This window comes from Vidua macroura, chromosome 11, assembly GCF_024509145.1.
Source record: "Vidua macroura isolate BioBank_ID:100142 chromosome 11, ASM2450914v1, whole genome shotgun sequence".
Lineage (NCBI taxonomy): Eukaryota > Metazoa > Chordata > Aves > Passeriformes > Viduidae > Vidua > Vidua macroura.
In genome coordinates, this window is record NC_071581.1 from 4,645,287 (window position 1) to 4,673,068 (window position 27,782).

Consider the following 27,782-nt stretch of genomic DNA (forward strand, 5'->3'; position numbering starts at 1 on the left):
TCTGCAGGGACACCTAAATTCGCAGAACATTGGCTTCTGCAGGGACACCTAAATTCGCAGAACATTGGTTTCTGCGAGGACACCTAAATTCGCAGAACATTGGCTTCTGCAAGGACACCTAAATTTGTAGAACATTGGTTTCTGCGAGGGACTCCTGAATTCTGGTGGAAGGTAAAGACTGACTCAAGCTGTACTTTCTGGTTTTGTCACATCTGTGCTCTAAAAGTCAATGCCAAAGGGAAATACAGGATGGGATAATGCCAGTCTTCAGTTCAGTGGCATGTGCAGCTGAGTGGATGAACAAGATATAGTCTACTGATGGTGCTTTTTTCTCACCGAAGAAATGCAACATTTCCTAAATATACTAGTCTATCCATTTCCCCCTATAGTATTTACTTCAGCTGCTTAAAGGTGAACGAGTTCTGCTCAAGTTTTGGTGGGTTGCTATGATCTGGTTCTTAAAATGATTAGGGAGATGCCCCTGAATTAAGGTGCAAAATGAGACCATTATGTCAAAGTCGATAGTCTGGACTTTATGGAACAATAAATGTGAGGAAGAGAGAGAGAGAAAGAACTAGAAAAAGGAGGGGGGAGGGAGGGGGCTGGGAAGAGGGGAAGAAAAAGAGTGACAGAGACAGATTTAGTAGAAAATATCACCATTCCGTGGATCCCACCCAACCCACGAAATCCTCTTCTGGTCTTCTCTGTGGTGAGGTCTCACAAAATGTAAGACTCCAGGGGATTAATGCAGATTTGGGCAAGGTGGGACTGCCCAGGTACCTCCCTGGGGCAGGGCAAGTTGGACTCTGTCTCTTGCTCCTTTTCAATAATATCAAATCTTGAGCACCAGTATATCCTTGGAGTCTGCCATGAATTGGGTTGTGGATTTTCAGAGTTCCATTGTTGCTCCTCCCAGTTTTGTTGAGGCATTGTCATTCATCTGCGACATCCTCCTTCCAAAATGGCTTCTGGATTCCCGAAAAAGACACCGAGCCCTCGTCTTCTGCTCAGGGAAAGACTGAAGCCTGAGACTGTGAGTAGCCACTGGGGCTGTGTTAAGGCTGGAAACTCCCCTCGTGTCCCTCCTCTCCCCGCCCCTGTTGTCAGCAGCCTGTGAAGCTGCAGACCCCCTCCCCACCTCTTTGTGCCGTGCTCCTGGCCCTTGGTGGGGGCTGTCCTGGTGCAGTAGGGAACGCTGTGTGATGTTTCAGGGACAGTCCAGCGTCCTGCCTGGCTGTGCCACCGGAGCCAAGTGAAACCAATGTGCAGCTGAAGCCCTGAGCATGTGTTCTGTCCCTTTCCCTTTGCCACAGCAATTCCTTCTGCCAGGCTGGGCACTCACCTGTGCTGCTCTGACCAACCTGCCCTTGGGCACCCGGGCACGTGGCGGGGGAAAGCTCCAACTCTGCCCAAAGCCTTGAGAGACACGGCTGGTCCCAGCTGGAAGAGCTTCCCAGCCAGCTGTTCTCTCTCATCTCCTGTGTGGGCGCAGATCCAGCCCTGCAGGCAGCACTGGAGCCAGGGCCACAAAGGTTCCTTGGCCGTCTGGAGCTCACTTGACTGAAGATGCCCCACTGCTGAGGCTCTCTCCAGGAGATCCCTCTGTTTTCTTCTGTGGAGGGGCCTGTGAGCCCAGAGAGAGAAAACAAATGCTAATGAACAGAGAGAACAAAAACTTAGAGTTACGGTCCTGGTACAACTCACTCTTGGTACAACTTTGCTTTCTTGCTTCTCTTGGACTCACCCAGCAGTGCTATCTCCTCGCTGTGAGCTTTGAGTGTTGTGCAGGGACGGAGTTAGGGGAGTTCTGAGAGCTCCTCCCCACTCTCTGAAAAGGTCACTGCCTCAATCCAATGAGGAAACAAATGCCCAAAGAGCAGAAATCCCCAAACATGTCACATCAAATCACGGAGAGACTAATGGGACACAGCCATGTGGTTGGAGTATGTGTATTGCACTCTGTATTATTAATTTATTGGTGCTAAGTATTTCAGCAGGTAACTTCCAGGGCTTCCAGAGCTGTCCTAGTGCCTCGTGATCACAAATTATTCATCGGTAGTAAGTGAACAAGAAAAGCTTCTATGAACAAGGGCATTTCTGAGACTCTTGCTGTTTTTTTGCCTTTCAGCTGACTCCCTCTGCCTTCCAGGAGGAGATGTCTCTCAGCAGCAAGCAGAGGCTGGCCAGAGCTAAGAAGCTGAGTCTGCCTCAGATTGTCCAGCCTCAAGACAAGCGTGAGAGCTCCCACCAGAAGGTAGCCTTTCCCTGCCCTTGCTGTTTGATGTGATCATTGAGGAGGATGCCAAAAGAGCAGCTTGGCTTGAGCCTGCTCAGTGTGCTCCAGGAGCTTTTGCTCAGCCCAGGGCAGAGGTGGGAGAGCCACTGTTTGCCCGGTGTGGCTTGGGCAGATGTACTCAGCCAGAGTCTGTACTTGACTGGGGATCAGAGCAGAATCTTCCTCCCAGCAGCTGAACCTCTCCCTGCTCTCTCTGGGCTCTCCTTGCAGTTGTCAGCAGCTGACCCAGAGAAGAGCTCATTTCAGCCTTGCCCACCAGAGGTGGTGTTTCAGAACTACACTCCTGGTGAGGTCTATGAAGTGCCCGTGGTTCTGAGGAACAGGGACAAGGTAAGTGCTGGGACACGGAGGTTTAACGCTGTGGTGGAAGAGGAGAGCGGAGAAGGCTGGTTAAGGATGGCACCAGGGCATGTCCACCTGTCTCTGCGAGTGGCAAAACCATCATTCCATGTCTCTCCTGCAGGTTCCTCACTTGATGAAGGTCACCTTGGAGAGCTCACCTTATTTCCAGCTGGTGGGCCCCAATGACGTGTGCCGCAAGGTGCCGCCGGGACTCTCCACGACTGTCCACGTCCTCTTCAGCCCTTGGCAGAACAAGGTGAGTCTGGAGGTCCCGAGAGATTGGTGTCTTCAGTGGAAAGTGAACCTGCAAGGCTGGATTCAGGGCATCTGGCCTGGGTTTTGAGGACCTGTGCTGGTTTCCGTGGAGTTGCACGGGATCTAGAACTGGGAGATACTCTTTGTCCATGCTGAACATGGGGGTAAATGCCCTGTGCTGAGAGAGTTTCTTTTCCTGCAGGATTACTTCCACCAGCTCCTCTGCACCACTGAAAGGGAAGGGTTCATTGTGCCAATTCGGGCCATTGGTGCCCGAGCCATCCTGGACTTCCCTGACCAGCTGGACTTTTCCAAGTGTCCGGTCAAGTACAGCAGCCAGAAGACTCTGGTGGTCCGTAATGTCGGGAACCGGGCAGCTCATTACCAGCTGAGCACCCAGAGGTGAGGCAGCTCATCTATCCTTGGGCAAAGGATATCACCCTTGGGTGATAACAGGGCTGGGAAAGAGCAGCAAAAGGAAGGGGAGCATGGCAGCTGCTGCCCTGCAGCCCTGGCTGGAAATGGGCAGGACCTGTGGGGTTTGCTGTTGATTCTCATGTTTTAAGCAGGATGCAGCCTTTGAGCTTTCTCTGTCCCAGATTTCCTGGAGGGTGCTGGAACATCTTAGTAGCTGGCTTGCACCCTCCTGAGCACAAACAGCTTCTGAAATGCTTACTCAGCACTGTCAGCCAAATAGAGCCATTCTCTGGGAGGCCACAGGCACGTGGCTTTCCAGTGGTCCTCTCATGAGATGCCTCATGTGAGCTGTGCTGTGGACAGCCTGTGCTGTTGCTGTCAGTCTCAGAAGACAATCAATCAGTGTTTCTCCTGTTGGCTGAACTGGAGAGGGTAATGCATTTTTGACACCGTGTCTGTAAGGAAACCAGTTCAGTAGGCTGGTGGTGAGTTGAGGGTTATGTGATCCCAGAGGTCTTGCTGTAGGAGCTGAGGTCAGGAATGCAGCACAGACCTGCTGTCTAACCTGAGGCAGATAAGTGGCTTTGATTTTTTTTTTCCCCCTGGCAAAACAGAGGTCAAAAGGCAAATTGACTTTTCTGCTGTGAAACGTGAGAGGGTGTTCCACCAAAGCCTGCCAAAGCTATTTAAGCAGGCTCCTGGGATGCTGTTCAAACAGGCTGCTGCTTTCGACTCTGCAAATATGTAGGCAGGAACTTGTAAATCCGTGCACAGTTTTTCTCTGGGATTTCCAGAGTTTGTGTTGTCACCACCAAAATAAATACCCAATAAGGTCTGGTATCCTTTGACAATGTGCTTGCCAGCTGTTCTGTTGAGCGCTACAGAGCATGTTGGATCCTGCTTGGTAGGGATTGAAAGAGTTTCTGAACTCGAGGAATGAAATATTGACGTAGATGAAATAGAACCTGGGTGCAGTGACAGAGGGAAAGATGGAGCTTGTGATCTGCTGACTGTATTTTTCAGCACAGAGATGGAGCTGCTTTAACCTAAGAGACTGGATTTATTAGAATAGTTAATGCTGTTTGATGTCAGCTGTAACACCATCACTTAAAAGGAATATATGTTAAGATGAGACGATATTTGGGTTTCTTCCTGCAATAGGTGTTAGTGGGCAGATGAGGCAACTCAATTAGCCATAATTTTTCTGTCTTCCTTGGGGTGGGAGGCAGCTTTTATTGAGATCAATTCTCCCAAAATCAAATCATTTAATCATGGCAGTTAAGGCACCAGTGGACAAAAGACTGTCTGGCTAGAGCAGATAATTGTAGCATGGGACTTGAAGTAGATTGCAGCCTCCTTGCACACAGCATTTAGCAAAAGTGCAGCTGAACGGTGCTTTGAGAGCCTTGGTCCCAAAATTGCCAGCTTTGCTCACTTGTCAGCTCTAAATTATGGCAGGAGAACTTGGTCCTTGGTATCCTCATGGCCATAACTTTTGCCCAGCTCTGTCAGTAAGGGGAGCTGATGCTCGATGAAAGGAAGCAAGATGCAAATGACCCTTGAGCCTCATTGCAGAGAGCTGGATGCAGAGGATGGGGGAGATAAGGTCATTTCATCCCACAGGATCCTGTGAGGGCTGGATCTCCTCCCACTAGAGTCAGTGGCTGTTTCTGACCCTGTGTGTTCTGTCTTGTGCTGACTGTGGTTGGTTTGCTCTTTGCTTGCACAAGTGAGCAGAAGTGAAGTGGACTGCAAAAGGGATAACATCCCCAAAGCTCCCCCAAGAGTCCTGCTGTGTCTGTGTTGCAGCCCTTTCTCTGTCCTTCCGGCCATGGGAGTTCTGGGCGTTGGTGACACCATGGAGGTGACAGTGGGATTTCAGCCACTGAAGACTGGTGACTGTTCCGCGTCCCTTGTCGTGCACTACGACACAGGTGAGAGCTGGGCGCTGCCGAGGGCACTCTGCATCCCGCAGAGCAGAGCCCTTTCTAAGCAGAAAGGCTGCTGTGGCCGTGGGTTTAAAGAGGGAGATGATGATCGTTTTCATGGTGTTCATTTTGTAGTCATCTAGTTTGTAGTCATGTAGTTTGTCATCTTGACCTTGTAAAGCTCCATAGAAATGCCATTCAGCTAAAAGCTGTGACACTTTCTTCTGTTACCTGTGGTTTGCTGTGTTCCTTGTGCTTCCATCAGCCAGTGAGCTGAGCAAAGACTCCCCTTTGCTTTGTTCCAGGTGAAGACACCCACACAAGCCTTCATGGAAGAGCTGTGGATGCCCCAATCAGGCTGGACAGGAATACCGTGACCTTTGACAAGACGTACATCACCGTGTCAAACCGCACAGCTGTGCTCATCCACAACCGCAGTAATATCACAGCCCGCTTCCAGTGGAAGGCTGTTGATGCTGGGGAAGAGGAGGATCAGCTGGAGCTGAGGTAGGTTTGAATGATCCATTTCAGTGACATCCCTTGCCCAAGGGTAAAAGTAACATACAGCTTCAGGAGATTTCGGGAGGATTCAGGCTGCTTTTGAATGGCTTAGGGTAAGTAAACCATCCCATCTCTAGCTGCCTCCCCCAAGCAGTTCTGTGTCAGGAAAAGCTGCCTGAGGTGGCTGGTGGATTCTGCCTCAGCTGTGGCAGAGGCTTTGAGCCAGGAGGTTCTCTTGAGGGCTGCTGCCTTTGGAACCTCTCCTGAGCCTGCAAGTGTGGACTGAACAAGAAGTGACCCTCTGATCCATTTGGGACCCCATGGCTCAGGGTCAGCCCTTTGCTGAGGAGCTGCTTGTGGCGCTTCCGCTTCTGTCTGCAAAGACGTGGCTTGCTAAGCAACTTGCTGGGTTTGTCTTTCCTGTGGCTGCAGGCAGTATCACAGGATGTATCAGCAGCAAAAGGAGAAGTTGTATAATTTTCTGAAGGAGTGGGGAGTGGACAGCACTCACCAAGAACGCTTTGCTCTTCTCACCCGCAGCCTCCAGAGTGAGATGGCAAAGGTCAGAGGAGATCCCATGCTGTTCTCTGATGACATTTTCTCCCTTGAGCCAAAGGTAACTGATGGCTGAGAACCTCCCTTCCTGCTTCTCTTCCTCCTCTTCCTCCTCATCCCTGAATAAGGTCACTTGACTGATCCCTGCCTCAGCTGGCTTTGTGTGCCGAGAGAGAAGTAATCTGCATTCTGGTGAGGTCAAGAGAGCTGGTTGCAAAAAGCATTTCTGCCCTGTGAGCTCCTGGCTGGCAGCAGGAGCCTGACTAAAGCTTCCAAACTCTGTTCTCAGTGTTACTGATGAGTGTTACTCACTCCTTGCCTGTCACTGATGCTCTGAAGAACGGCTTACGGGACTGTGGTTGAACCCAAGAAATGTGATGTCTGAAGAGAAATGTTTTGCTGTCTCCTTCTGCTCTAGGAGGGCGAGATCGGGCCGAATTGTTCGGCTGAGATCAGCGTGTCCTTCAAGCCCCAGGAAGCCCGGGTCTACGAGCGAGCGGTTTACTGCGACATCTCGGGTACGGCTCCTTCCCCTGCCTCTCTCACCGCAGCGAAGGCGAGGTGCAAATTCTCCCCCAGATCACTGGGCTCCTGTGTCATTGCTGGCAAGGGTCCGTGGTCAGCAGGGCAGTGCTGGCACATCCCACTGTCCCTGCAGCTTCCAGGGCATCTCCTCTAGTTTGATTTTTTCCCTCTCAGCTGTTCTGAATGCTGCCTGTATTTAGGTGTGCCCCTCCTCCCTTGGGAAAAACACTCTCTGAGGTGCACCCAGAAGGAGGAAGAAGAAAATTTCTGGCATTTCCTAAAGTTCCACTCTCAACATAGGGGTAGAAGAAAGGATGGTCTCTATGGATGTAGCATATCTCCTGAGGGAAGAGAAGGGTCCGGATCTTCTCCTGGGACGTCAGGAGCTGGTCCCATGCAGCTCAGAGTCAGGGACTGGCACTGAGGCAGCCTGGAAAATGCAGGATAGCAGAAGGAATTACTGTACTGAAATAGCAATCTCTCCCCAGGCCGTCAGAACAGGCTGCCCCTGCTCCTCACAGGGGAAGGCCTCGGGCCCCGGCTCCACTCCTACTTTGAGGAACTGAACATTGGGGAGGTTTCTCTCAGAGTAACCCACAGATATAAGGTGAGCAGCAGGCTTGGGGAGGATCCTAGTGGCTCCTGGGGTAGCAGTGAGCCTTGTGGACCTGTGAATTCCTAGCAACTTGGGTAGTTGTGATGCTAGTCAAATGTGGGGGGTTTCCCGGAATCTCGATCTTTTGGATGTGGTCAGAAAGGTGTGTCTGTTGTTCGTGAAAGCCCAATCCCTTCTTTTGGGCAGTCTTCCTTGGAGGTCAGCTGGGAGGCTTCCTGCAAAACCGCCTGACACATGAAAGCAGCACTGGGTCAAAAAGCTGCACGTTCAGAGGCATGTTCCAGTCCCAGCCACAAATCACCTTTGTGCCCAGGCTGTCCAAAAGCAGCTGGAACAAACTGGCTGCATTTGAGTTCAAGTGCATTGCAAGCAGCTTTCAGTCATGTCCCTCCTGCCTATTTGTGGGAGTCACGAATCCAGCCTCCTGGCTCAGCACTGGTCAAAGTGCTGGGCAGTGCTTTCCCTTGCTGAGCAGTCCCTCACCACACTTCAGGCATGGTGTAGCTCTGGCTCTAGAAAGAGCAAAGTGTTTCTGGGAAGGAAGCAAAGGAACTTTCTACATCTTTGCTTCTGCTTTCTCCCACATGCAGTAAACAGGTTGGGCTGCCATGGAAGCTGAACGTGCCCTGCCCATGGTGGGGCTGGGCACACTTGGAGCAGCAGCAGCAGCAGCTCTGTGCTGATGTCACTGGTAATGCTGCCATGCCCAGTGCTGCTCTTAGGGCCAGCTGTGAATGAACTCGGTGATGCTGAGCACTCTGTGCTGCAGGTCAGAGTGGACTGTCCGTGCCAGTGGGGAAACCCCAGAGTGACTCTGGTTATGTGAAGTTATCGCTGCTTTGCATGAAAACCCCAAAGCCACACAAAGTTGTATTTCAAAGCTGTATTTTTTGGCTTCTGCCATACAGCAGCACAGGGCATCTTCTGCCTTTTACAGGTGTTAACAGTTTAATTTGAAAGTGACTCAGACTTTGGTAAGAAAGGAAGATTCCTCATGTATTTCCACTTTGCTTTTCTGCTGCTGCAGGCGGCCCTGTTGAACAAAGGGCCCATTGGGGCTCCCTTCAGCCTCATCCCTCCAAGCACAGCCATGGGCTCCTGCTTCACCTTCCTGCCCCAGGAGGGCATCGTGGCACCGCACGGGTTCCAGCTCATCCGGATCTCCTTCTGTCCCACCATGCTGGGGGAGTTTGAGGAAGAGTTCTGCTTCCGTGTGACTGAATCCCCTAAGCCTGTGACCTTGACTATCAGGTGAGGAGGGCTTTGGGAGCTTGCTGGGCACATCTGTAGCTGTGTCCTGGTAATCATCTTCCATCTACTTCATTTTGTGGTGGAGCAAAGAAAGAAGGTGTTACCTGAGGTCTTAGTCTTGGCTCTGGCATCCCTTCAGTGCGGGGTTGCCTGCTGCCCTGGGTGGGTAGCCGGGAGATGGAGGGACTACTCCCTGCAGGGGTGTCTGCTGCTTAGGCTGTGGCAGGCAGTGGGATGGATCAGCTTTGGGCAGTGGCTGCTCTGGGATGTCCCCTCTGAAGAGCCAGCAAGGCCCCCAGGGCTCTGGAGGTTGGCCAGCCTGGGTGATTCTGCACCAGCAGCAGTGTTTGTAAAAACTTCTGTTAATAATCCATCCCAGATGGGCAGCAGCTGCCTCACCTCACCTCTCACAGCCATGCCGTGGGGGACAAGCCGTGCTCTCAACTCCTGTGCAGAGAGTGCCCTGGTAGCTCCTTTCCACAGCCAGGCAAGGGCTGATGTGGGAGACAGGGAACTGTGCAGCAGGAACTGCCCCAAGCACAGGGGTGTCATCCCATGGGCTGGTGCCATGGCAAAGGATAAAATCCTCACTCAGCAAAGGCTAGAGGTGGGAAAAAAAAAGAAGAAAAGTGATGATAGGAGAAGTAAAACTCACTTCAGCTCCAAGGCCTGTCCCAGACAGTCTGTCAGCTGCTGTGACCACTTTGCTTTGGCTGCCTCCTGGCCACATGGGTGCTGTGCTGAGCGCAGGCTGCTGGGTTGATTTGAAACCCAGGGTGGCTCTGAGAGCAGCTGTTATCCACCCCCTCCCTAAGGCCACCCGAAGCCTTTGTGATTCCCTTTAACAGAGGCACTGCCTCCCTGCCTTTGTCCTCGCAGGGGCTCCGTGACGGGACCGACTTTCCATTTTGATGTGCCCGCCCTGCACTTCGGTGACGTCTCCTTTGGTGAGTGTGCCCTGGGCTCGCAGCGCAGTGTCAGAGGTTGGTGTGGTGCTGAAACGGAGCACTTGAACATAAGAGCGTTCAGCACTCGTGTTCCTCCACCGCAGCCTCTGCAGGGTGTTACTTCCAGGGCTGCTGGTGCCTCAGGTACCCTTTTGCCCTCGTGAGAGCAAACGGGACCAAAGGAATAAAAAGGCAGCATCACTGTTTGGCCACTTCTTGTCTCCCTTTGAATAAGCGGCACAATAAAGAAAGGCACCAGGCAGGAATATGGCTCTGTAATAGCAGATTCGTCCTGCTTAAGCTGATTTCATTCCTAAGGTTTCTTCAGCTGGGGGCAGCTGTTTTAGCTTTGTTTCTTTTAACTGTGCTGCTGAATGTTGTCTGCATGTGGTCACCTCGGTGGCATTTGAGATTGTGACATCCTTTTTGTGCCTCCCTCGTGCCTGTTTTGTGCCGCTTGTCCTTTTCGTGCCTCTCTTGCCTCCCTGCTGGAGTCACTGCCGGAGCTGGCAGTGATCACTGTTGATGGGCATGGAGAAGCCCTGGGCTGTGCCTGCAGTTGGTTTTTCCTCCCCATCTGGGTTTAAATGACTCTTGGTGAGCAGGCTGCGGGAGATGTCTCCTCCACAGAGAGCTGACCGGCCGAGCCATAGATCCACTGCAATGAGCTGTACTTCAGACAACAAAGAAGCAAAATCCAAGCACAGTTTTCTCCTACCAGGATATTCACACCAGGCATCATGAGATATTGACGGCTAAATGGATATTTGTGTCATTTTCTTAGGTTTTCCTCACACCTTGAAGTGTTGCCTGTATAACACCTCCCTGGTACACATGGCCTTCAACCTCCACATTCCTGGGGATGGCTTGGGAGGGCCCAGCATCGACATCTCTGATAAGATACCCAATCCCAGTAGCCAGTGTTGGAGGAAGGAAGCTCAAGGCCTTAGTAGGCCAAGGGAATTTACCATAAGCCCCTGCAGCGGGACCGTCCGTGCCCTGGGATCCGAGGATATCAAGGTATGGGAAGAGTCCGGTCGGTGGGGCTGAAGCTTCACTGGAGTGTGGGAGGGCTTTAGCTCTGGTGCCAGCTTTGAGCACTTTGAGCATCGTGTGAGGGAGAGATCTGCACTGGTGAGAGGCCTCTGCTGGCTGGCTTCCTCGGGATGCTCCTCAAGGAGCACCGTTTTGTTTCCAAAATCACCAGCTGAGATCACATACCATATGTCAAGTACTGAAGCCGTTCTTGTGCTTTTTGAGAGCGATTCTTTGGTTGCAAGTGAGCAGAGGAAGGATGAAAACAGAAGGTTGCTGTTAGAGAGATATCATTGTAGAAAGCAGTTTTCTTTTTTTCCTGGTCTCGTTTCTCATCTCCTGGGCAGCAGATGAGTTGTATTCACCGCAGGGATCTTCAGTGGGGACAGAAAATACTCTGCAGTCATGAACTGCCCAGCATGTGCTGGGCCACACTTTGCCCTCAGCTTCCTGCTGGAAAGCTGGACTCGTTCCATTCAAGACAACAGACTTCTTCTGCATTTATGTCATTGTAGTCGGGTGAAAAATTAGTCCCTTTAGCAAATCTGATCTTGCCAGAGGGCTTTTTTTACTCCCAAAGACTGTGCTCTACTTATGGACCAGCAGAAGAATTGAAGCAAAATCCTCACTTTGTCTACCGTGGAACAAGAACTGGAGGAGAGCACACATGGGTGATGAGATTTTGGGAGTGGGCAAATACTTGCTGCACTTCTTTTCTCTTCTACCAGGTCACCCTGTGTTCCAACACCGCTGGAGAGTACAAGCGGGAGCTGGTGCTGGACGTGGAGGATGTTGGCAAGAAGGTGTTGGCACTGCCCCTCACGGCCAGGTACCAACACCTTTCCTGCACCTGCTTGTCTTTCCTCGTGCATCCAGCACGCTGCCTGGCTGCAGCTCCAGAGGAGGAGTGCTGCTGAATGAGCTGGCCCTGCCCATCTAGACATGAGAACAGGGCTGGGAAAGCAGCCCATGCTGAGATGCCCCCCTGCTCACAGCCAGCCATGGCTCTAGGCCTTCTTCTGAAGGGAGCAGGAATAGCATTAATCGTTGCCCTGGGATCTGGTGCTTGAGATGGAACAAACTTCCCAAGGGTTGCCTGTCCTTCTTCCTGCAAGCGGTGAACATGTGCTGGCTTGTGACCAGCCTGCTGCCTTGGTTTGCTACCATTGCTCAGTCTCTCTAACTGCCTTGGGGTCATTTCTTTGCCCAGGTGCATCGTTCCTCCACTGCGAGTGCTCGACCCTGTCGTGTCATTCAGGCACTGCTATCTAGAGGTCCCCTATGAGAAGAAGCTGACCCTTGTGAATGACAGCGACTTTCCTGGCTGCTACTGTGTTCTCCCTCAGGTTTGGCCTTGCATCCATCTCTTCCCCTCAAATGTTACTGAGCGGGTTATTAGGGGAATAAAAGGGTTTGGATAAGACCTTGCTGGTTTCTATTCCAAGCTAAAGGTTTTCTGAGAACAGGAACCTAAATACAAACTTTAGGAAGCAGTCTAGCATCTTGAGGATGTTGTTTAGTTTCTAGTCCTTGACTTGTTTCCAAGTGGTAGAGCTCAGAGGGCAGTGAAAATGTGATGCAAGGAGGCTGTCAGCACCAAAGTGGGTGTGTGTGGATGCAGCAACTTTTGGAACCCCTGCGGCTGCTCAGCACCTACACCTTGCAGCTTGTTTTTTGCCTTTTTGCTTTCTCCTGAGAATTTTTACAAGCGTGTGGGAGTTGCTCTTGTGGTCGAGGTGAAGGAGATTAAAGTTTCCTCAGTTCTGAAGTTGCTTTTGATTGTGTCCCTTCCAGGAGAACAAGGAGGAGGCTGCCACATGGTACTGCACCTCTATGGCAACTGGGATTATCGAGGCTCGCGGGTCGGTGCAGATCCCAATTGTCCTCCGGGCCCGCTTGCTGGGAGAGTGCGACGTCACTGCGGAGCTCGCCGTGCTTGGGAGAGGAGGATCCCCACTGGTGAGAGCGAGGGGAGACGTGTGCCTTGAGCAACTCATGCCAGTGGCTGTAAGCTGCACAGGGATTCTTCCAGGAGCTTGTGATCCGTGGCTGCTGCGGACAAGGACAGAAGGGACTGGTGGCACAAGCAGCACTTTATGCCTAGAAAAGAGGAAGAGTGGAAGCCTCGTAGGCGGCAATCTCAGTGCCTGACCCAGCGTATGGTTACAAATCTGGGAGATGGGATAACAAGCCCAGTCTGAAACCCAGACCAGTCCCTGGGTCTCACACTGCGCCGTGTTATCAGATGAGCACGAGTGCTGCTTCGTTACAGCTGTTGAGGATCACACAGGGACATCCCTGAATCCTGCTAAAGCAAGCACTGTGTACAAGACCACACTGAAGGAATGTTCTGTGCAGAGCTGGACTGAGGCTTCTCTGAAAGCCAGGTCCCTCAGATCTGAGAAACACCCATCATATCTCCTCAACCACAGGCCAGCCAAAACTATAGGAATGTCCCCACACACAACTTGCATCTGGAGCACAGACTTTGCTTGTTTTTTTCCACCAAGTTTGGAAATGGATAAGGCAAGCAATTCCTGAACTAAAGCCTCCTAAAAGAGGACTCTGAAGATTCTAAAGAAGATTCTAAGGATGCTAAAGAAGATTCTACAAGAGCTCCTAAAAGAGGCATATAGCATAACAGCAAAAGTGACTACAAAGTACAGGCCCAGTCTGCCAGGCACGGATGCTCTTCATCCCTAACTAGTCTGGTTTGTGACAGGAGCGCCCCACCAAAGCCAGCAGTGCTGCAGGATGTGGCTGTGTGTATGTAGCAATAACCCTGAGGACAAAGTTGCTTTTATTCTCGTTCCTGGGTGTCGCATTGCCTGGAACGCTGCTGAGCAGGGCTGTTCTCGTCCCCTTGAAGAATACTGCAGATGAAGGGTTTGTGTGTTTTGATAAGCCTTTTCCTCAGGGAGGATATATGCCATTGTCACACACGAACTGAAGCCGGGCCAGATATCCTCCAGCTGCTATTCTGCTCATCTCCAAAGGGCTCTGCCCAGCCTCTGCTGCTTCTGCCCCACTGTCACCTGGAAGCAAAGCCAGCTGGTGAGGCACAGCTCCTCCCTCCAGCTTCTTCTTCCAGGGAGCCTTGGGCAGCATCAGCCAGGCTGCAGCCCCCTGGGCCTCCCTTCTCCCAGAGGGATAAAGGATCCATCATCATGCAGGGCTTTAGTTCCTTATTCTTGAGGTAGCAGCCACGCTACATGGTTTCTGTTTCTTCTTTGCCCCTTCATGGATGTCCCAAAGGGATGTGCATTTCTGGATGCTGCTCCTTCTGACTGAAGGTCATTCTGGCAGCTGTCAATGCCATTCCCTCAAGTCAGACATCACTAAAGGTTTTGCATCATGGAGGCTGGTTTCTTCTCTAGTCCAATCATACTCCAAGCCCTCCAGTGAATCTTGGTGGTGGTGTGAGTTTTATGCATTCAAGTCCTGTGTAAGAGTTGGGGTATTTAGGACCAGTGAAATCCAACAAGACTGAATAAACTGTCCTGGTTTCCACTGGTGGGAGCAGGTAGTTTAGCAAAGGGATCCATGTTCCTTGTCCCACCGTCTGTGCCAGCTCTGCAAGAACAATCCTTTTGCGTTTCAGACTCCTATTCAGTCAGTTCACACTTCTTTTTTGAAGGAAAAAATACTGCTTGAATGATGCAATTATTAATTAATACCCCTTACTCATCTATATGAAGATTACACATAAGCACAAATTGAAGGCAGCTAACTTGCCTCATCTCTACTCTGAAGAGCCTGCTTTGCTTCTGACTTGCGCTGGTTTCACCAAGCAGTGTAGCTTTTTGAATTTTAAAGAACTTAGTGTCAAGGATGGCTGTGCAGCAGCAAAAGTTAGGAAGGTGGTTTGGGCCAAGTTGGAGCAGTGAATAAAGCAGGCAGCAGGTAGAGGAAATAGCAGTGGGGGGAGGTGTGAAGAAGCAAGCATGGCAAACAGCAGTTCTTTGTCCCCTGATGATAATGGGAGCTTGTGGCTTTCAGGTGGGATCACTGCAGACCCCACACTTGCTCCAGGCCTTCTGTTTCAGTCTGCCTCACTGACAGCTTCAAACGGCCATAATTATCCCCAGGCTAGGAATGCTCTTAGAGCTGGCTATGTTTTTAAAACTGCCTTTGTTGCATGGTTTTTTTTTTTTTTTTTTAATCTTTCCTACCTTCTTCCTGGAACAGGAAATCCACTTAGAGTGCGTTGGCCAGGGACCCGTTGTCTATGTCTATCCGAGGGAGATAAACTTTGGCGTTATCCCAGTCTTAAAAGATCGTACCAAAACTTTCTACCTCGCCAATCAGTGTGACATTCCTGCAACCTTCCAGGCAAAGATGGTAAGTGTCTGTGGGGCTGTTTTCCAGGGAAAAGTGCTGGCTACTAGCAGCCCTTGGCTTGTTTTTTGTATGCAGTGTTTCTGTATTGTTCTGTGTGAGTGGAAGCAAGCTATTCCATCCGAGTGCAAGCAAGAGGAGCCAGGATCTCAGGCACGCCCCTGTGAAATAGTTTGCAGAGAGGTTGGAGCAGAAATGAGTCTGGATCACGTTGGCCAGTTCTCTCATTATTTTGTGGAAGATACTCAGCTGTGCAAGTGATGTTTCTGGAGCTCTGAGATCAAGAGAAGCCTGTGGCCCTTTGCTCCTGAGAGGGCACGGATTTCCCCATGGACTCCCCATTCCATCTGCATTTGCTTTGTGCCAAACTCGTGTTCATGGCAGAAACCAGGCTGTGAGATCTGCCCTCAAAGTGCTGGTGCAAAGGCAACTTTCACCACTCCTGTGGGTCAAGCCAGTAGGGCTGTTGCAAACAAATGCACCTGTGAGGGTTGTGCACCCCCAGAGCCTGTGGTCTCTGTAGCATTGCAGAATATCTCTGGAGACCACCTGCAGAGGAAGGTTGTTGCATTCGTGGAGGTCACACAGGGGGACAAGCGGCAGGGCTGGAGCTGCAGCTGCTCCTCTGGCAGGAGGAGCAGCCAGGAAGGGTGCGTGGCTTGGGGCTGAGTGGGATGTGCTCCCTGCTGGATGGGGCATCTGCGAGAGGCTTGAAAAAAGCTTTGAAAAGAGATTTGATCTTCTGTATATTGGGTGGGTTCAACTTCTGGAGCTGGTTAAAGCCAACCCTGCCACTGTGGACTTGTTTGTATTTGTGGATAAAGCATCAGGTGTTGTGTGAGAGTCCAGGCTCAGCCTCCTGGGCTGAGGAGGAGTGGGGTGAATTTTCCTCTTCCTGCTTTTCCAGCTGTTTAGGGGATAAACCTTACCCCAAAGTGGAGGATTGCCAGGGCAGCTTTGCCTGAGTCCACAGTGGAATTCTGCTTGCAGCCTCTGCAGGGAGCAATGCACCTTGCCTGGGTGGTGGTGGTGTGTAAAGGATGGGTTTCACATGCTCCTAGCAGGGCCAGACCTGCAGAGCTGTGTCTGTACAGCTGTGCTGGTGCAAGGCCTTTCCTCCCTCCCCGGGACAGCTGCAGCTCTCTTGCCCCATCTGTAAAGGGAGGTCCATGAGAAACCAGAGGACCAGAACGCTTAGGAAGGCCATGCCACGCCCAGAGTGCATGTCTTGCAGGTTTTTTTTTCCTGCTTCCTGCTTTCCTGCTCTGCTCTAACCATGTAGAGGTGTCTTTTCCAAAGCAGAGGGCACTGGAGCACCTGTCTGCAGCTGATGATCAGTGGGAAGCGAGGGCCTCAGGCCTTAAGGGCATGTTGAAAAGTGCTGATGGCCCCTTGGGAAAGGAGACTTTGGGGTTTTGCCCGGCTGGCTTTGTGGATTTATTCTTCCGGCTCTCAGCAGTGTCCTCCAGCTGTGTGGCTGCTGGGCTGGGATTTGAGCAGTCCTGCCTTCCTCCGGCCTGGAGCCTTTGTGCAGACCCAGCTCCGCTGTCGGGGAGCCAGCAGAGAGTAAATAGCTTCCCTTGGCAAGCCCTCCAAAGAGAGCGGGAGGGGGAATAGCCTTCTCCTGAGGAGGAGCATCCCTTGGGCTGAGCAAAACGGGGCTGATGACCTGAGTCTGTTCAAGGAAGGTAAAACAGAGGTTGTATAAGCTTGTCTAAGAGGTTGTATAAGGGGAGTTGCTGTGCTGGACACCATAGCTTACATTTAGGGAAATTAAACGTTTATGGTTTTTACACTCATCTCCTTAGCCTTCCTGTTTGCTGCACCTCACAGCAGAGCGGGCTCCATGGCTTCCACCTAAGTTTGTGTTTGGCTTGTCTTACAGGCTGGGAAACGCTCCTGCTGGAGGCTTGAGCCCAGTGAAGGAGTGGTCCCCCCTAACACTGAGGTGGTCGTGCGTGTCATCGCACACCTGAGTGACACGCTGAAATTCCAGGGGGAGGTGAAGGTGTCCATTGAGAACAGCACCACCACCATCATCTCCCTCCGGGCTGTGGGCAAGGGCACCACAATTGCCATGGACGAATCCCTCACTTCGGGGATCAACCTGAAGTCCCAATTCAGGTAGGAGACTCTAGAAACTTCCACTTCCCCTGTGCGTTCATCAAAGAACAATTTTCCCGTAGTCCTTCAGGCTAGATCTTCTTCAGTACTCAAGGTGCTAGCTCTGTTTCCCTGAGGCCACAGGAATTCCTTTAGAAACATGTCATCTGAGAGTTGCTAGATATCCTGGAAAGGCACAGAAATGGAAAAGCTGGAAGACCTGTCAGGGCTGAAGCTTTGAGCCTGGGCAGCCTTTTGGGCAGAGGTTTTATTGCAGAGTGTGCAGTCAGGGAATGCCATCAGGGTGAAGCTGAAGCTGAGTGATGCCAGGGAAAGAACAGCTCCCATGACATTTTCCATCTCTGCTTCTCTTCTAGCTTCACTCCCTGCTATTTCCATTTCAAAATGACAAACACAGGACGACGCATCCATCGGCTCTACTGGAGCACAGAAGGTTTTGGCACCTTCCGTCCCAGGACTCGTCCCCCTGCCCTGGGTGGCACCAAAAGGAAAGCTGCTTCCCAGATCCCCAGACCTGGCAGCCCCGTGTTCAAGGTCCAGCCGCTGCAGGTGGAGCTGAGGCCAGGCCAGACTGTGGAGATGGTGCTGGAAGGCTGCTCCAGCACTGCCCAGGTGAGGCCCCTGCCAAGGGCTGAGCCTTCCCTGTCAGATCCCCTCCACTGCGGCTTCTTCTGCAGCCCCTTGACATTTGCCTGGGAAAAGGAGCAAGTGACCTCAAGAAACTGTTTTAAGGCCAGTTGCTTTCCTTGCTGGCCACCATCCGTTGCTAAGGCTCTTTTGTGTTTCCCTAGCTACCATAAAGCCAACTTGCTGATCCCAAAATACAGGCTGAAGGAAGTATTGCTCCTTTGGGCAAGCAGGGGTTACTCGCATCATGTGCTGAGGCAGAAAGGAAGAGCAGGGAAAAGAAGTTGCACTTAGACTAGAAGCCCAGGCAGGAAGCAAATTAAACTACTGTCAAGTGGTTTTTCCGAGGGAAGCAGGGAGTAAAACAAAAGCCCTGTGAATGGCAGGAGTGTTCTGGGAGCAGCACTGCTTTTCCTCTGAAGACAAACATGGGCAGAGGGCTGGTCTAGCTATGAGTCCTGGAGGGGGAAAACACAGTGTGAAAACACAGCTGTAATGATCAGTGCGATGTCCATCCGGGCAGCAAAGTGTTCCCAGGAATCATTAGAACTGACCAACTGACTTTGGTCAACTTTTCTATTACTGCTTGCCCCAGTCTCTCAGCCAGCCCTGGTGTCCCAGGGGCAGCCAGGTTTTGCAGCACCCTTGGAGAGCAACTCAGAGGGAGAGATTTTAGCAGAGTCTGGGAGTGTTCTCCTACCTGGACCTTTCTTTCCAGGGGAAATGAAACTCTGCAGAGAAGCTGCCAGCTAAGTCTGGTATGCATTCCCTGGCTCCAGGACCCCTATTTAGAATAAACAGGCGGCAGCACAGAAAGAAAAGAGAGCTTTTGAGGAGAGCGGAGACTAATGACAGTCCCTAAAAATAAGGGACAGGCATAGGGCCCATGGGTGGGTGGCAAGCCAGTGTGGGCTGTTGGGCCTGCCAGCATGCACTGGGTGACAAGTGAATCTTGCATGCAGGAGGTGAAGGAGCGGCTGCTGTGTCATGCTCGGGTGGGCAGCGTGAAGGAACAGATAGTGCAAGTGGATGTCACCTGCAAGTTCATTTGCCCTGTTGTGCAAATGTCTTCCAGAGCAATCACTTTCCGTGTGGAAAAGGTAAGTGTCTGGATTGCATCCTGGCATTTAAAGGTGTAACTCTTCAATTGGCTGGAAGTAAATAGGAAGAGATGCACTTCTGGGGTTGAAAAATGCGCAATGCGTGGGAAGGGGAAGGAGGTCTATGGCCACTTGAGGTTGCTTTCCCTTGCCTCCTGTTTCTGTAGAAACCCAGTGATGTCCTGACGCTCCAGTACCAGCCTTTGTCTTTAAAAAACACCTGCTCCCTGCCCTTCAGCATTGTGCTGGACTTGGAGCAGCCCTTCCTGATCTGCAGTGCAGACCAGCAGCCCCTCCCTGCAGATTCCAAGGTGAGCCTCTGTGGGCTTGTTCCGTGGGCTTGGAGGAGGAGGGATGTGGGGGTGCACTTGTGTTGGGAGGTGCTCGAGTTGAGAAGTTTATTCTGTAGTGTCAGCAGTGGGTTGGCCTGAGCTGCAGCAGGAGAGCTGCTGAAGGAATCAAAATCTTACCTGAATTGGTAACATCCATGCTGGCTCTAATGAGGAGAGGGGAGCAGGAGAACAGATGGAGGCAAGCCATGCAGTAAAGGTGTCTCCTGGAAAGCATGCCAGCTCTCCAGCAGCCATCCCCTTGTATTGCTGCTGAGCACAGAAACGTGAGCCCGAGGGAATCTCAGACCAGAGCGTGCTGGCTGCAGACAGATCCTCACTGTAAAGAAATGAGGGTGAACTGAGAAACCCACGCTGGGGTCACACTTGGAACGTTTACTGTTTCCTGCTGTCAGACCTTGGGACGTCATCCCACAGGTGATTAATTACTGCTCATGTCCTTGCAGCCCATGACACTGGATGTAGGGGAGGAACTTCATCTCTGCATCCAGTTTAACCCAGCTTATGAGAACAGTCTGCATAGCCGGGTGGCAGAGAGGGTTCTCAGGATACGCTTCACGGAGCATCCTCATGAGGAGCAGATCACAGTTCGGGGAGAAGTCCACTTCCCGAATCTCCATCTCGAGACCAAGGCCGTGGACTTTGGCTGCATCATGAATGACACAGAGGAAATGCTCTTTATGCGCATGACCAACTGCGGCCCTCTTCCCGTTCGCTACCATTGGTCATTCCTGACCGACAGGCAGCTGAACCCCATAAGGTATGTGCATCATCCCTGCGCTGCTCTGAGCATGGACCTGCTCCAGCCTGGTTTTGGAGTGGCTGTTCTGAGCTCACCACACCAGCACCCAGCCCGGGGCTGCGTCGCGGTGAGGAGCTGCTCTTGCAGGCACCTCTCTCTCCCACTACAGCTCCACGACCACAGTTACGTTATTTTGCAGGTTCATCCCTTCACCACCTAAATTCAAACCCCGCTCATCAAAGAACGAGGGAGTGTTCCCAAGGAGATACTCCAAGATTGAAAGCGTGAAGGAGCCAACCAAAATCCAGGTAAGGATGCAGGATCCTGCCCAGCAGCCAGCAAATGCAGAGGCTACCCTGGAAGCCGAGGTGGATTTTCTTGTGCACCTACCACTTGCATTGCCTCCTCAACTTGACACCAAAGAGTCACACTCGTGCCAGCCTCCCTTTTTGCTGCCCTTCTGTCCTGTGTCCTTAAAGTGGCAGCTGGCCACGGAGTGTCTGGGGAGGGACAAATAGGAAAGTTTTGCTCGGAGAAGCTGGCTCAGGTCCTACAGACCTATGCTGAGTTTGGGATTTTTGGCTTATTTTCTTGACAATGTAAATGAGGTCTTTATCTGCATCATGATGAGAAGGCTTCCAGCTTCCCATGTGTGTCAATCCATGAAGAGTCCTGATCTCCATGTACCCCCTTCCCAACCCTGCTAGAGCGCTCACATCTCTGCCTACACCCGAAAGCTGGTATTGCAGTGACAGCTCCAGAGCTGTCTTTTATAAAGCAAGACTTGGCAAAGTCACTGTCTCTTCCTCCAAACAAGGAAAAAGGCCCTTGATCTGCCAACCTGCCTGGTGAACATTACTTTGGAGTGGGAAGTGCCCCTTGTTCTGCATCAGGGGGAACAGAGGCTGCTCACGAGGCAATAAAAAAAAAGATGTAAGGAAGCAGAAGAGTTTCTCAAAGGCCCAGTGTTGGCATTAAGGAGAAGGGTTGTACCTGCTCCCACACAAATAGCAGTTGTTTCAACACTGCACACTTTTTCTGAATCAGGAGAAACAAAGCCCTAGAGATGCAACAGATAGTGTGGCTGAATGTTTTCAGATAGAAGCACAAAATCATCTTTATTTCCTGCTCGTTGCCATGTATGCACAAGTAAACCAGGGAAATTCAAGTGGCCGTCCTGGAATCCTGGAATGGTTTGGCTTGGAAGGGACTTTCAGAGATTGTGTAGTTCCAGCCCTCCCTGCCTGAGTGCTGGGGGCACCCACTTCCCTCACCCAAGTTTGATGGAGGAAGTGCAGAGGGAAGAGCCCAGGTCTCATCTGGGGGTGGGCTTGGACCCACACTCGACTGATGGCCTGGACATTTTCACACTTGATTTGTGCCCAGCTCCCTTTTCAGCTGCTCCTGCTGTGCTGAGGTGGCGGTGCCTGCAGCACAGCGATGTTGCTCAGACCAGCCAGCTGCTCAGTGCAGCCCGTGGTGCTTGTTTTCCAGCTGCTGTCATCCACTGCTGGGCAGTCTCAGAGGCCGGTGAGGAGGAGGGGACTGAGTCAGTTCTCAGAGGGGGAGCACCCCAAACTGGGAACGCAGGAGCTAAGTGGGAATTGGTCTCACGTCCGTGTTTGCAATGCAGGAAGCGGTTCTGTAGCCCCACTGCCACTGGTGGCCCTCAGCATTGCCCACAGAGAGGCCTCACATCCCTCCAAGCCCATCACATAGCTCTGCTGAAGCAAGTGGTCACTGGAGAGGCCACGTGGGACGTTTTGTAGGGCTGCCCCAGGATGCTCCCTATGCAGCACCTGTGGAGGGCATTGCTCCCATTTACCTCATCAGGTGGTTGACAGGACATTTTTGTAGGAACTTTGGCTGTAGCAGCTTGAGAGAACGGCACGTAAATCAGAGAGAGGGAGAAAAGCCTCAGAAGTCAGATGAGCCTTTCCCCAGCTCCAAGGGCTCCCACCTCCAAGTCTCCTGTTTTTCTGAAGGCAGTGACAAGAGACAAGTTTGTCTCTGTTTCCAGAGACAAGTTCTGCAGCAGAGAGAGCTTCTTGCTGCCAGGAGACATTCCAGTTGACTTCAGTGTAGTGTATCCTCATGGATAAGTGATTTTGGGAGAAGATTTTCCCCATGGTCCCTCCACTGGTCAGTGGCATGGACACAGGATGAGATTAGGATGATTCTGGCTGTGTCTGGGGAATAGGCCCCTCCAGCTATGACTCCACTTTATTCCAAGACACAGCTGCTCTTCTGCATCCATTTCCACTCTCAGCATCTCGATCTCTCCTCCCCTCTCTCCAGGTTTTTAGTGTCCGGCCGTCGTGGTGTGTGCTGGAGCCAGGAGAGCGCGAGCTGGTCATCTTCACCTTCTTTGGCCACGCCAACATCATGGCCCGTGTCAAGGCGCTGTGCCACGTGGAGGGAGGCCCCACCTACGAGGTGCTGGTGACCGGGCAGGCTTCATACCCCAGCTACCAACTGGACGTGGAGGAGATCGACTGGGGGCTGCAGGTACCACAGGCTCCTCCTGGCACAGCTCCTTCTCTTGGCACCACGGCCACCTCGATGCCAGGCTCTCTCCTCTTCTCAGCTCCTTTGCTGGCTCTGGGGCTTAGAATACAACCTTGGAGAGATATGTCCACCATCCAAGCTGGTTTGGAATGGCCATCTGCACCCCTCCCCTCCCTTACCCCTGGCCGAGGGACATGACACCATCCTCTTCGAGGCACCTAACATTGCCTCCTGGGGAACACAAGGGTCCCAGTGAAGATGTCCGGAGGGACATGTCCCTGAGACATCCCTCCACTGACCTGCTCCTAAAGCTTGAGCTCCAAGGAGATGCTCTTGTCTAATGCTCTTGCTTGATCCACCAAATAAACCAGGGAGGAAGCTGGGCTTTCAGTCACTTCAGTAGCTGAAGACAATGTCCCAGAATAATCCCCACTTGACTTCTTTTCAGTTCAAAGTCCACAGATGCTTCCAGTTGCTGGCACTGCCTGTGTTGTCCCGTGTGTCTCTTTTGTCACCTGTAGGTTTCCTGCCAATATTTGCATGCAGGTGCCTTTTCTTCTGGAATGCCTCCCTTGGAAATGCACTAACTTTTAGATATAATTCAATGGGGACAAGGATGTCGAAGCAAAAGAAAACTGTTCACGAGTAACAATTCAGCTGAGCCGGGCGCGTCTCCCTCCCCGAGAGCTGAGCAAACACACCCTCCAGCAAAATGGCAATCTTTCTATCCCCTTTCTACTCGGCCAGGGCGCTCCCTGTTCCCTTTCCCTTTGGATGGGTACTCGGGAACTTCCAGCCTCTCCAATGCCAACTCTTCTGTCCCCTCCCCTCTCCTCCTGCTTCTTTTTGGTCAGGTCTTCAACGCCGTCCCTCTGCCAGCTCAGAGCAACACCCAACAAACCAACCTGAAGAAATCCAAACAAGCCAAACAACAACACGTAGAACCAACAGCTTTCATTCTTGAACTTCATCACCTTTGGGTTCATCTCACACACCTCAGTGCCACCTCCTCTGTTTCTCCTGGCTGTTGGTGACCCCTCAGAGTGCAGAGGACCTGTTCCCCTGGTTCAGTTATTACTGGCCCTTCCACGGTTTTACCCCTTCTCTGTACTTGTGGGGTTGCATTGTGGCCGTGTGCTTTCAACGCCATGGAAGAGGAAGGAGATTGCCAGCATCAGGCCTGTATCTATAACTTCCCACTTCTCTGTCCTCTCTGCAGGTGTTTAACAAAGTCCTCAAAGCAGAGGTCACCCTGCAGAACACCGGGGTACTTGAATTCACCTACGTGGTGCCAAATTCCAGCACCGACACTGCAGCAAACCCTCTGCCTGGTGTGCCCGTGGTCGTGCCCCGCACAGTGAGTAGCACAAGTCATCAGCTCTGGCCCTGTGTCAGGTGGCCCAGGAGAGAGTTCAAGGGAAAAAAGAGGGGAAAAAAGTGGGGGGGAAACCCCAAACCCAGCCCTGAGAGACAGGGCTGTAAGCAGTTGCTGCTGGGGCAGAGAGGTCAAGCAAGTGCTCACCTAATAGACTCCCCCATGGCCTTGGCTGGCAAGGTACCACTTGCCAGAGCACAAGTGCTCAGCTCTGTGGCTGTGCTGCTACTGGAGGTGGGTGCTGCTGGCTCTTCTGAGGGTCACTTTCTTCCTCGTCCCTGCCTCCCTGCTGCCAGCACTAAGAAGCATTTCCATATTCCTTGCCTGGGCTTGAAGCTCCTTTGCCAGAAATGGCACAGCCTCTGTGCTGGTCCCTCCCTCGTGCAGCTTGGCTTCTCTGCGGGAGCTTTGTGGGGCAGGGAGGGGAGCAGGGAGGGGCAGGGCTGAAAGAGCAGGGAGAAGAGGCTGCAGCATGCCACCACGCTAGCTTCTCAGTCCTGCTGGATGTCTTGGAGCTTTAGCAGTATTCCTGCCTCTGGCCCTCTCTGGAATGGGAATGGGAAGGGGTGCTGGTGCCGGATTCCTTCAGCCCGACTGGCTCCCGACAGCGACGGCGAGAGCGGCTGCCCCCAGCAAGCCGCTCAATCCGGGCTGCGGCTGTAGGGCACAGCTGCTCTGCGGCACGGGCGCGCTGCTCCAGGGCAGGGACAAGGAACAGGGAGAGGTCTTCTGTATGTTTTCCAAAGGTGTTTATTCCCAGGAGGGTCAGGGACACAAAGACACGGAACAAAGCCATCCATCCACTTCTGTATTGGGAGGTCGTAGGGGCAGGTGCACTCTTGAATCAACTGGGAGGAACTGGGGGTGGAACACAAGGTGGGGCATCCAATGTTTAAACCGATAGGGGATTACAGGGGAGGAGAACAACTTCAACCAATGGGGCCTCAGAGGATACAGAATTGATAGGGAATTTCTAGAGAAAGGGGCAGGCGTGGGAAGGCATTGGCATTCAATGGGAGGAGGAACAGGGAACAAAAGGGCAGGTCTTTGGGGAGATGCACAGCTAGGGCAAAACTAACAATACAGGGGGAAAGGAACAATCCATTGAGAATAAACTCTGCCATAACAATACAAAATGGGTGGGGGGGGTTATAGAACTGACTCCTCGGACCGAATTACAACCAAAACCACGCAGCACAACAAAGGGGAAGCCAAAGGGCTTTCCCATGACTCCATGTGTGTCCCGTACAAGGGGTGACGCGCTGGTGCCCTCCTCCTGCGGGCACCTGCGGACACAGCTCTGCGTGGGCCGTGCTCTCAGCTGCTGGAGCAGCATCCTGGCGCTGGCAGCTTGGCCGGGCTCCCTTTGGCTGCAGCCGTGCTGTGTGCTGGAGTAACTCAGGAGAGCCAGGGGCAGGGCTTGTCCTGCTCAGCCGCTTCTCCCTGCACTGGCAAGAGGAATGGGGAGCTGAGGGTCCGGCCCGGTGTGCAGGGGTGAGCCAAGGAAAGCTGCAGCTGTGCCCTGTCACCCAGAGCCGTGTTTCCATTCAACCTCGCTGCTGTGAGCCCAGCCTGGGGCTTGGACAGCATTTCTGAAAGCCCAAAGAGGAGGATGGCCCTTCCTGCCATCACTCTCATCCCCAGAACTCATCCTAGTCTCCGCTCCTGCATTTCCAGAGATGGATGTGTGCAAGAAACCATGAGTCAGGACGGTGTAACCGCAGAGGCAGAAGGTGTTTTTGTTGGGATCATTAATAAGGGGTCAGGCCCTTGGACACCAGCCTGGAATTGCTGATGTGCTGTGACAGGAGCTCCTGGCCCTCCTGAGAGTGCAGGCACTTCACTCCTTTTCCACAGAGCCTGGCAAAAGAGCATTTAGTTTTTGGGCACGGCCCTTGCTGGCAGAGGGCGTATGCCACGAGCAGCAGAGCTGTGCTCACATCAGGCTGGGCTGGGGCTGCAGCCTTGCGAGAGCTCAGGAGGACTCACTGCACCCCAGGGTTGGAGGCACAAGCTTTTGGGCACAAGGGAGCTAGAAAGTGAGGTGCTCTGATGGTTTCTTCTAGATGAGAACCTGTCTTCTCAGCCTGTCTGTCCCCTGAGCCATCCCACATCAAACCTTTGATGCAGTCCCTCCCTCTTCTCCTGTCCCTGCAGGGTTCCATTGCACCTGGCAAGAAGCAAGTGCTGGAAGTCTATTATCTGCCAGGAAAGCTAGGAGTCTTCTGCAAGACTGTCCAGGTGCAAGTGGCTTCTCTGGACCCAGCAGAAATCTTCCTGAAAGGAGAGGGGACCTCCCCTGGGGTTACCAAGGACCTACCCAGCATGTTGAAAGGTGAGCACTGTCTGTCGTCTCCCAGGAAGATCTCCCAGGAAGTTTTTCCCCCCTACCATTGCCCATCAAGCAGCTCACAGCCATCTCCACGAGTCTGGAAGTTGCAGGGCTGCCAGACCAACACTTTGGCCTCTCTGGTTGCTTCCTGACTTTTGAGCAGTTGAGTCCATTTAGGCTTTTGCCCAGGAGCCATCCCGCAGATCTTGCCAGCACATTGTTGTAGGGCTGGAAAGATGATGGCCAGGCAGAAAAGCTTGGGAAAGCTGTAAGAGGGGCTGGCAGGGCTTTTGGCAGGCTTGGATGTGTGTGACATTGCAGGGGATGACATGATCCCCTGGGAGGAGGAAGCTAAGTGAGAATGAACATGAGGATTCTGAGAGGAGCAGCAGCATCCATTGTTTCTGGGAGAGGCCAGTGTTGGGGAAGTGGGACTTCTCAGCTTAAATGGGATTGGCAGTGTGCCATGTCTTCTATTCATGGAGAATTTTTTTCCTTCAGAAGAGGAGGAGGTAGTGCAAGAGGAAGAAGAAAACCCGGAGGAGGAAGAAAGGGAGAGGGATGAATCTGTGGTCCTGGAGTCACGGATGGAGTCACGGATGGAGTCACTGATGGAGTCACTGATGGAGTCACTGATGGAGTCACTGATGGAGTCACTGATTGTCACAGCTGAACAACAGGCTAGTGTCCAACATCTCCCCAGGGCCTCTTCAGCTGAGGGGCTCCCCCAGCAGCATACTGGGTCTGGTGGAAGAGGTGGGAGGCTTATTCCCACTTGGGAAATTGGAGGAGTAGCAGCTGTGCTCCCTCCCAAAGTTGCCTTTGCTTGTGGCCAGCCCACCCTCCATCCTTTGAGCTCTCAGATAGACACTGCCATAATCAGATGATAAGATTTCTGGGCCACTTGCAGAATTTGGAGAGCTTGTGGTGGTTTCTCTTTTGTGACTGAGAGAGATATTTGTATTTAAGTGTTTATACCTATAAAGTGAGCAGAATATTCAGAGTCAGTGAAGGGCCAAGCACCAGCAAACTCATCTTCACTTGCCGTGTAAATGGCAAGAAGGGCAACTGAACTGATGAACTTTGTGATCTCCAAATGGCCTTATTCATGACAAGCCCTCGTTTACTTTTTTGATTGGTGCATGATTCCACAAAGCATTTCTCTCCTGTTCTGGAATACAGAGGTTAAGCAGGAAAAAATATTGTTTAAAAAAAAAAAAAAAAAAATCCCATTTCTATACCCGTATGATGGGAATGACATGGTTTCTTCTGCAGTGATGCTGCCAACCTTGCGATTTCAGCTGAGGATAAAGAAACTGAAGCATCCATATATTCTTCAGAAGACAAACCCTGAGAAGTTCAAGGGAAACTGGGAAGCTCTTTGAAGAACCTACTGAGCCATAAGAACCTCGAGGATCGGCCTTGGCACACCTTGTTTACCAATAAAGCAGGGAGAATAATGTCCTGTGTGAAGAAATCTGTGAATGCCGAGCTCTCTGCCCAGGCATGGTGCAAATTTCATGAGATCCTGTGCAGTTTTCCACTTCTCCCAGATGAAGCTTTTCAGGACAGAGAACTGGATTCTGTCCACCTCTGTGAAGCACCTGGAGCATTTATA

At 52.0% G+C, this 27,782-nt stretch overlaps 1 protein-coding gene across 2 annotated transcripts; it reads left to right on the forward strand.

The window, feature by feature from the left end:
* On the forward strand, positions 1-27,579 carry LOC128813022 (hydrocephalus-inducing protein homolog). 2 transcript variants are annotated; one of them, XM_053987767.1, is made up of 30 exons: positions 1-171; positions 917-1,033; positions 2,129-2,254; positions 2,507-2,626; positions 2,760-2,894; positions 3,096-3,295; positions 5,120-5,244; positions 5,544-5,745; positions 6,280-6,355; positions 6,713-6,812; positions 7,308-7,426; positions 8,463-8,686; positions 9,566-9,633; positions 10,418-10,653; positions 11,397-11,497; positions 11,879-12,014; positions 12,463-12,627; positions 14,857-15,009; positions 16,892-17,130; positions 17,487-17,742; positions 18,720-18,857; positions 19,025-19,168; positions 19,654-19,967; positions 20,149-20,257; positions 22,248-22,457; positions 23,677-23,814; positions 25,990-26,167; positions 26,666-26,762; positions 26,811-26,844; positions 27,440-27,579. In XM_053987767.1, exons 2-30 carry the CDS (start codon positions 962-964, stop codon positions 27,440-27,442), a joined length of 4,218 nt encoding a protein of 1,405 aa, XP_053843742.1. In that variant the 5' UTR covers positions 1-171; positions 917-961; the 3' UTR covers positions 27,443-27,579. The 2 variants fall into 2 exon arrangements, with proteins under 2 accessions (XP_053843742.1, XP_053843741.1); XM_053987766.1 differs by having other exon boundaries at positions 2-171; positions 26,666-26,844.
* The last annotated feature ends 203 nt before the right edge of the window (positions 27,580-27,782 follow it).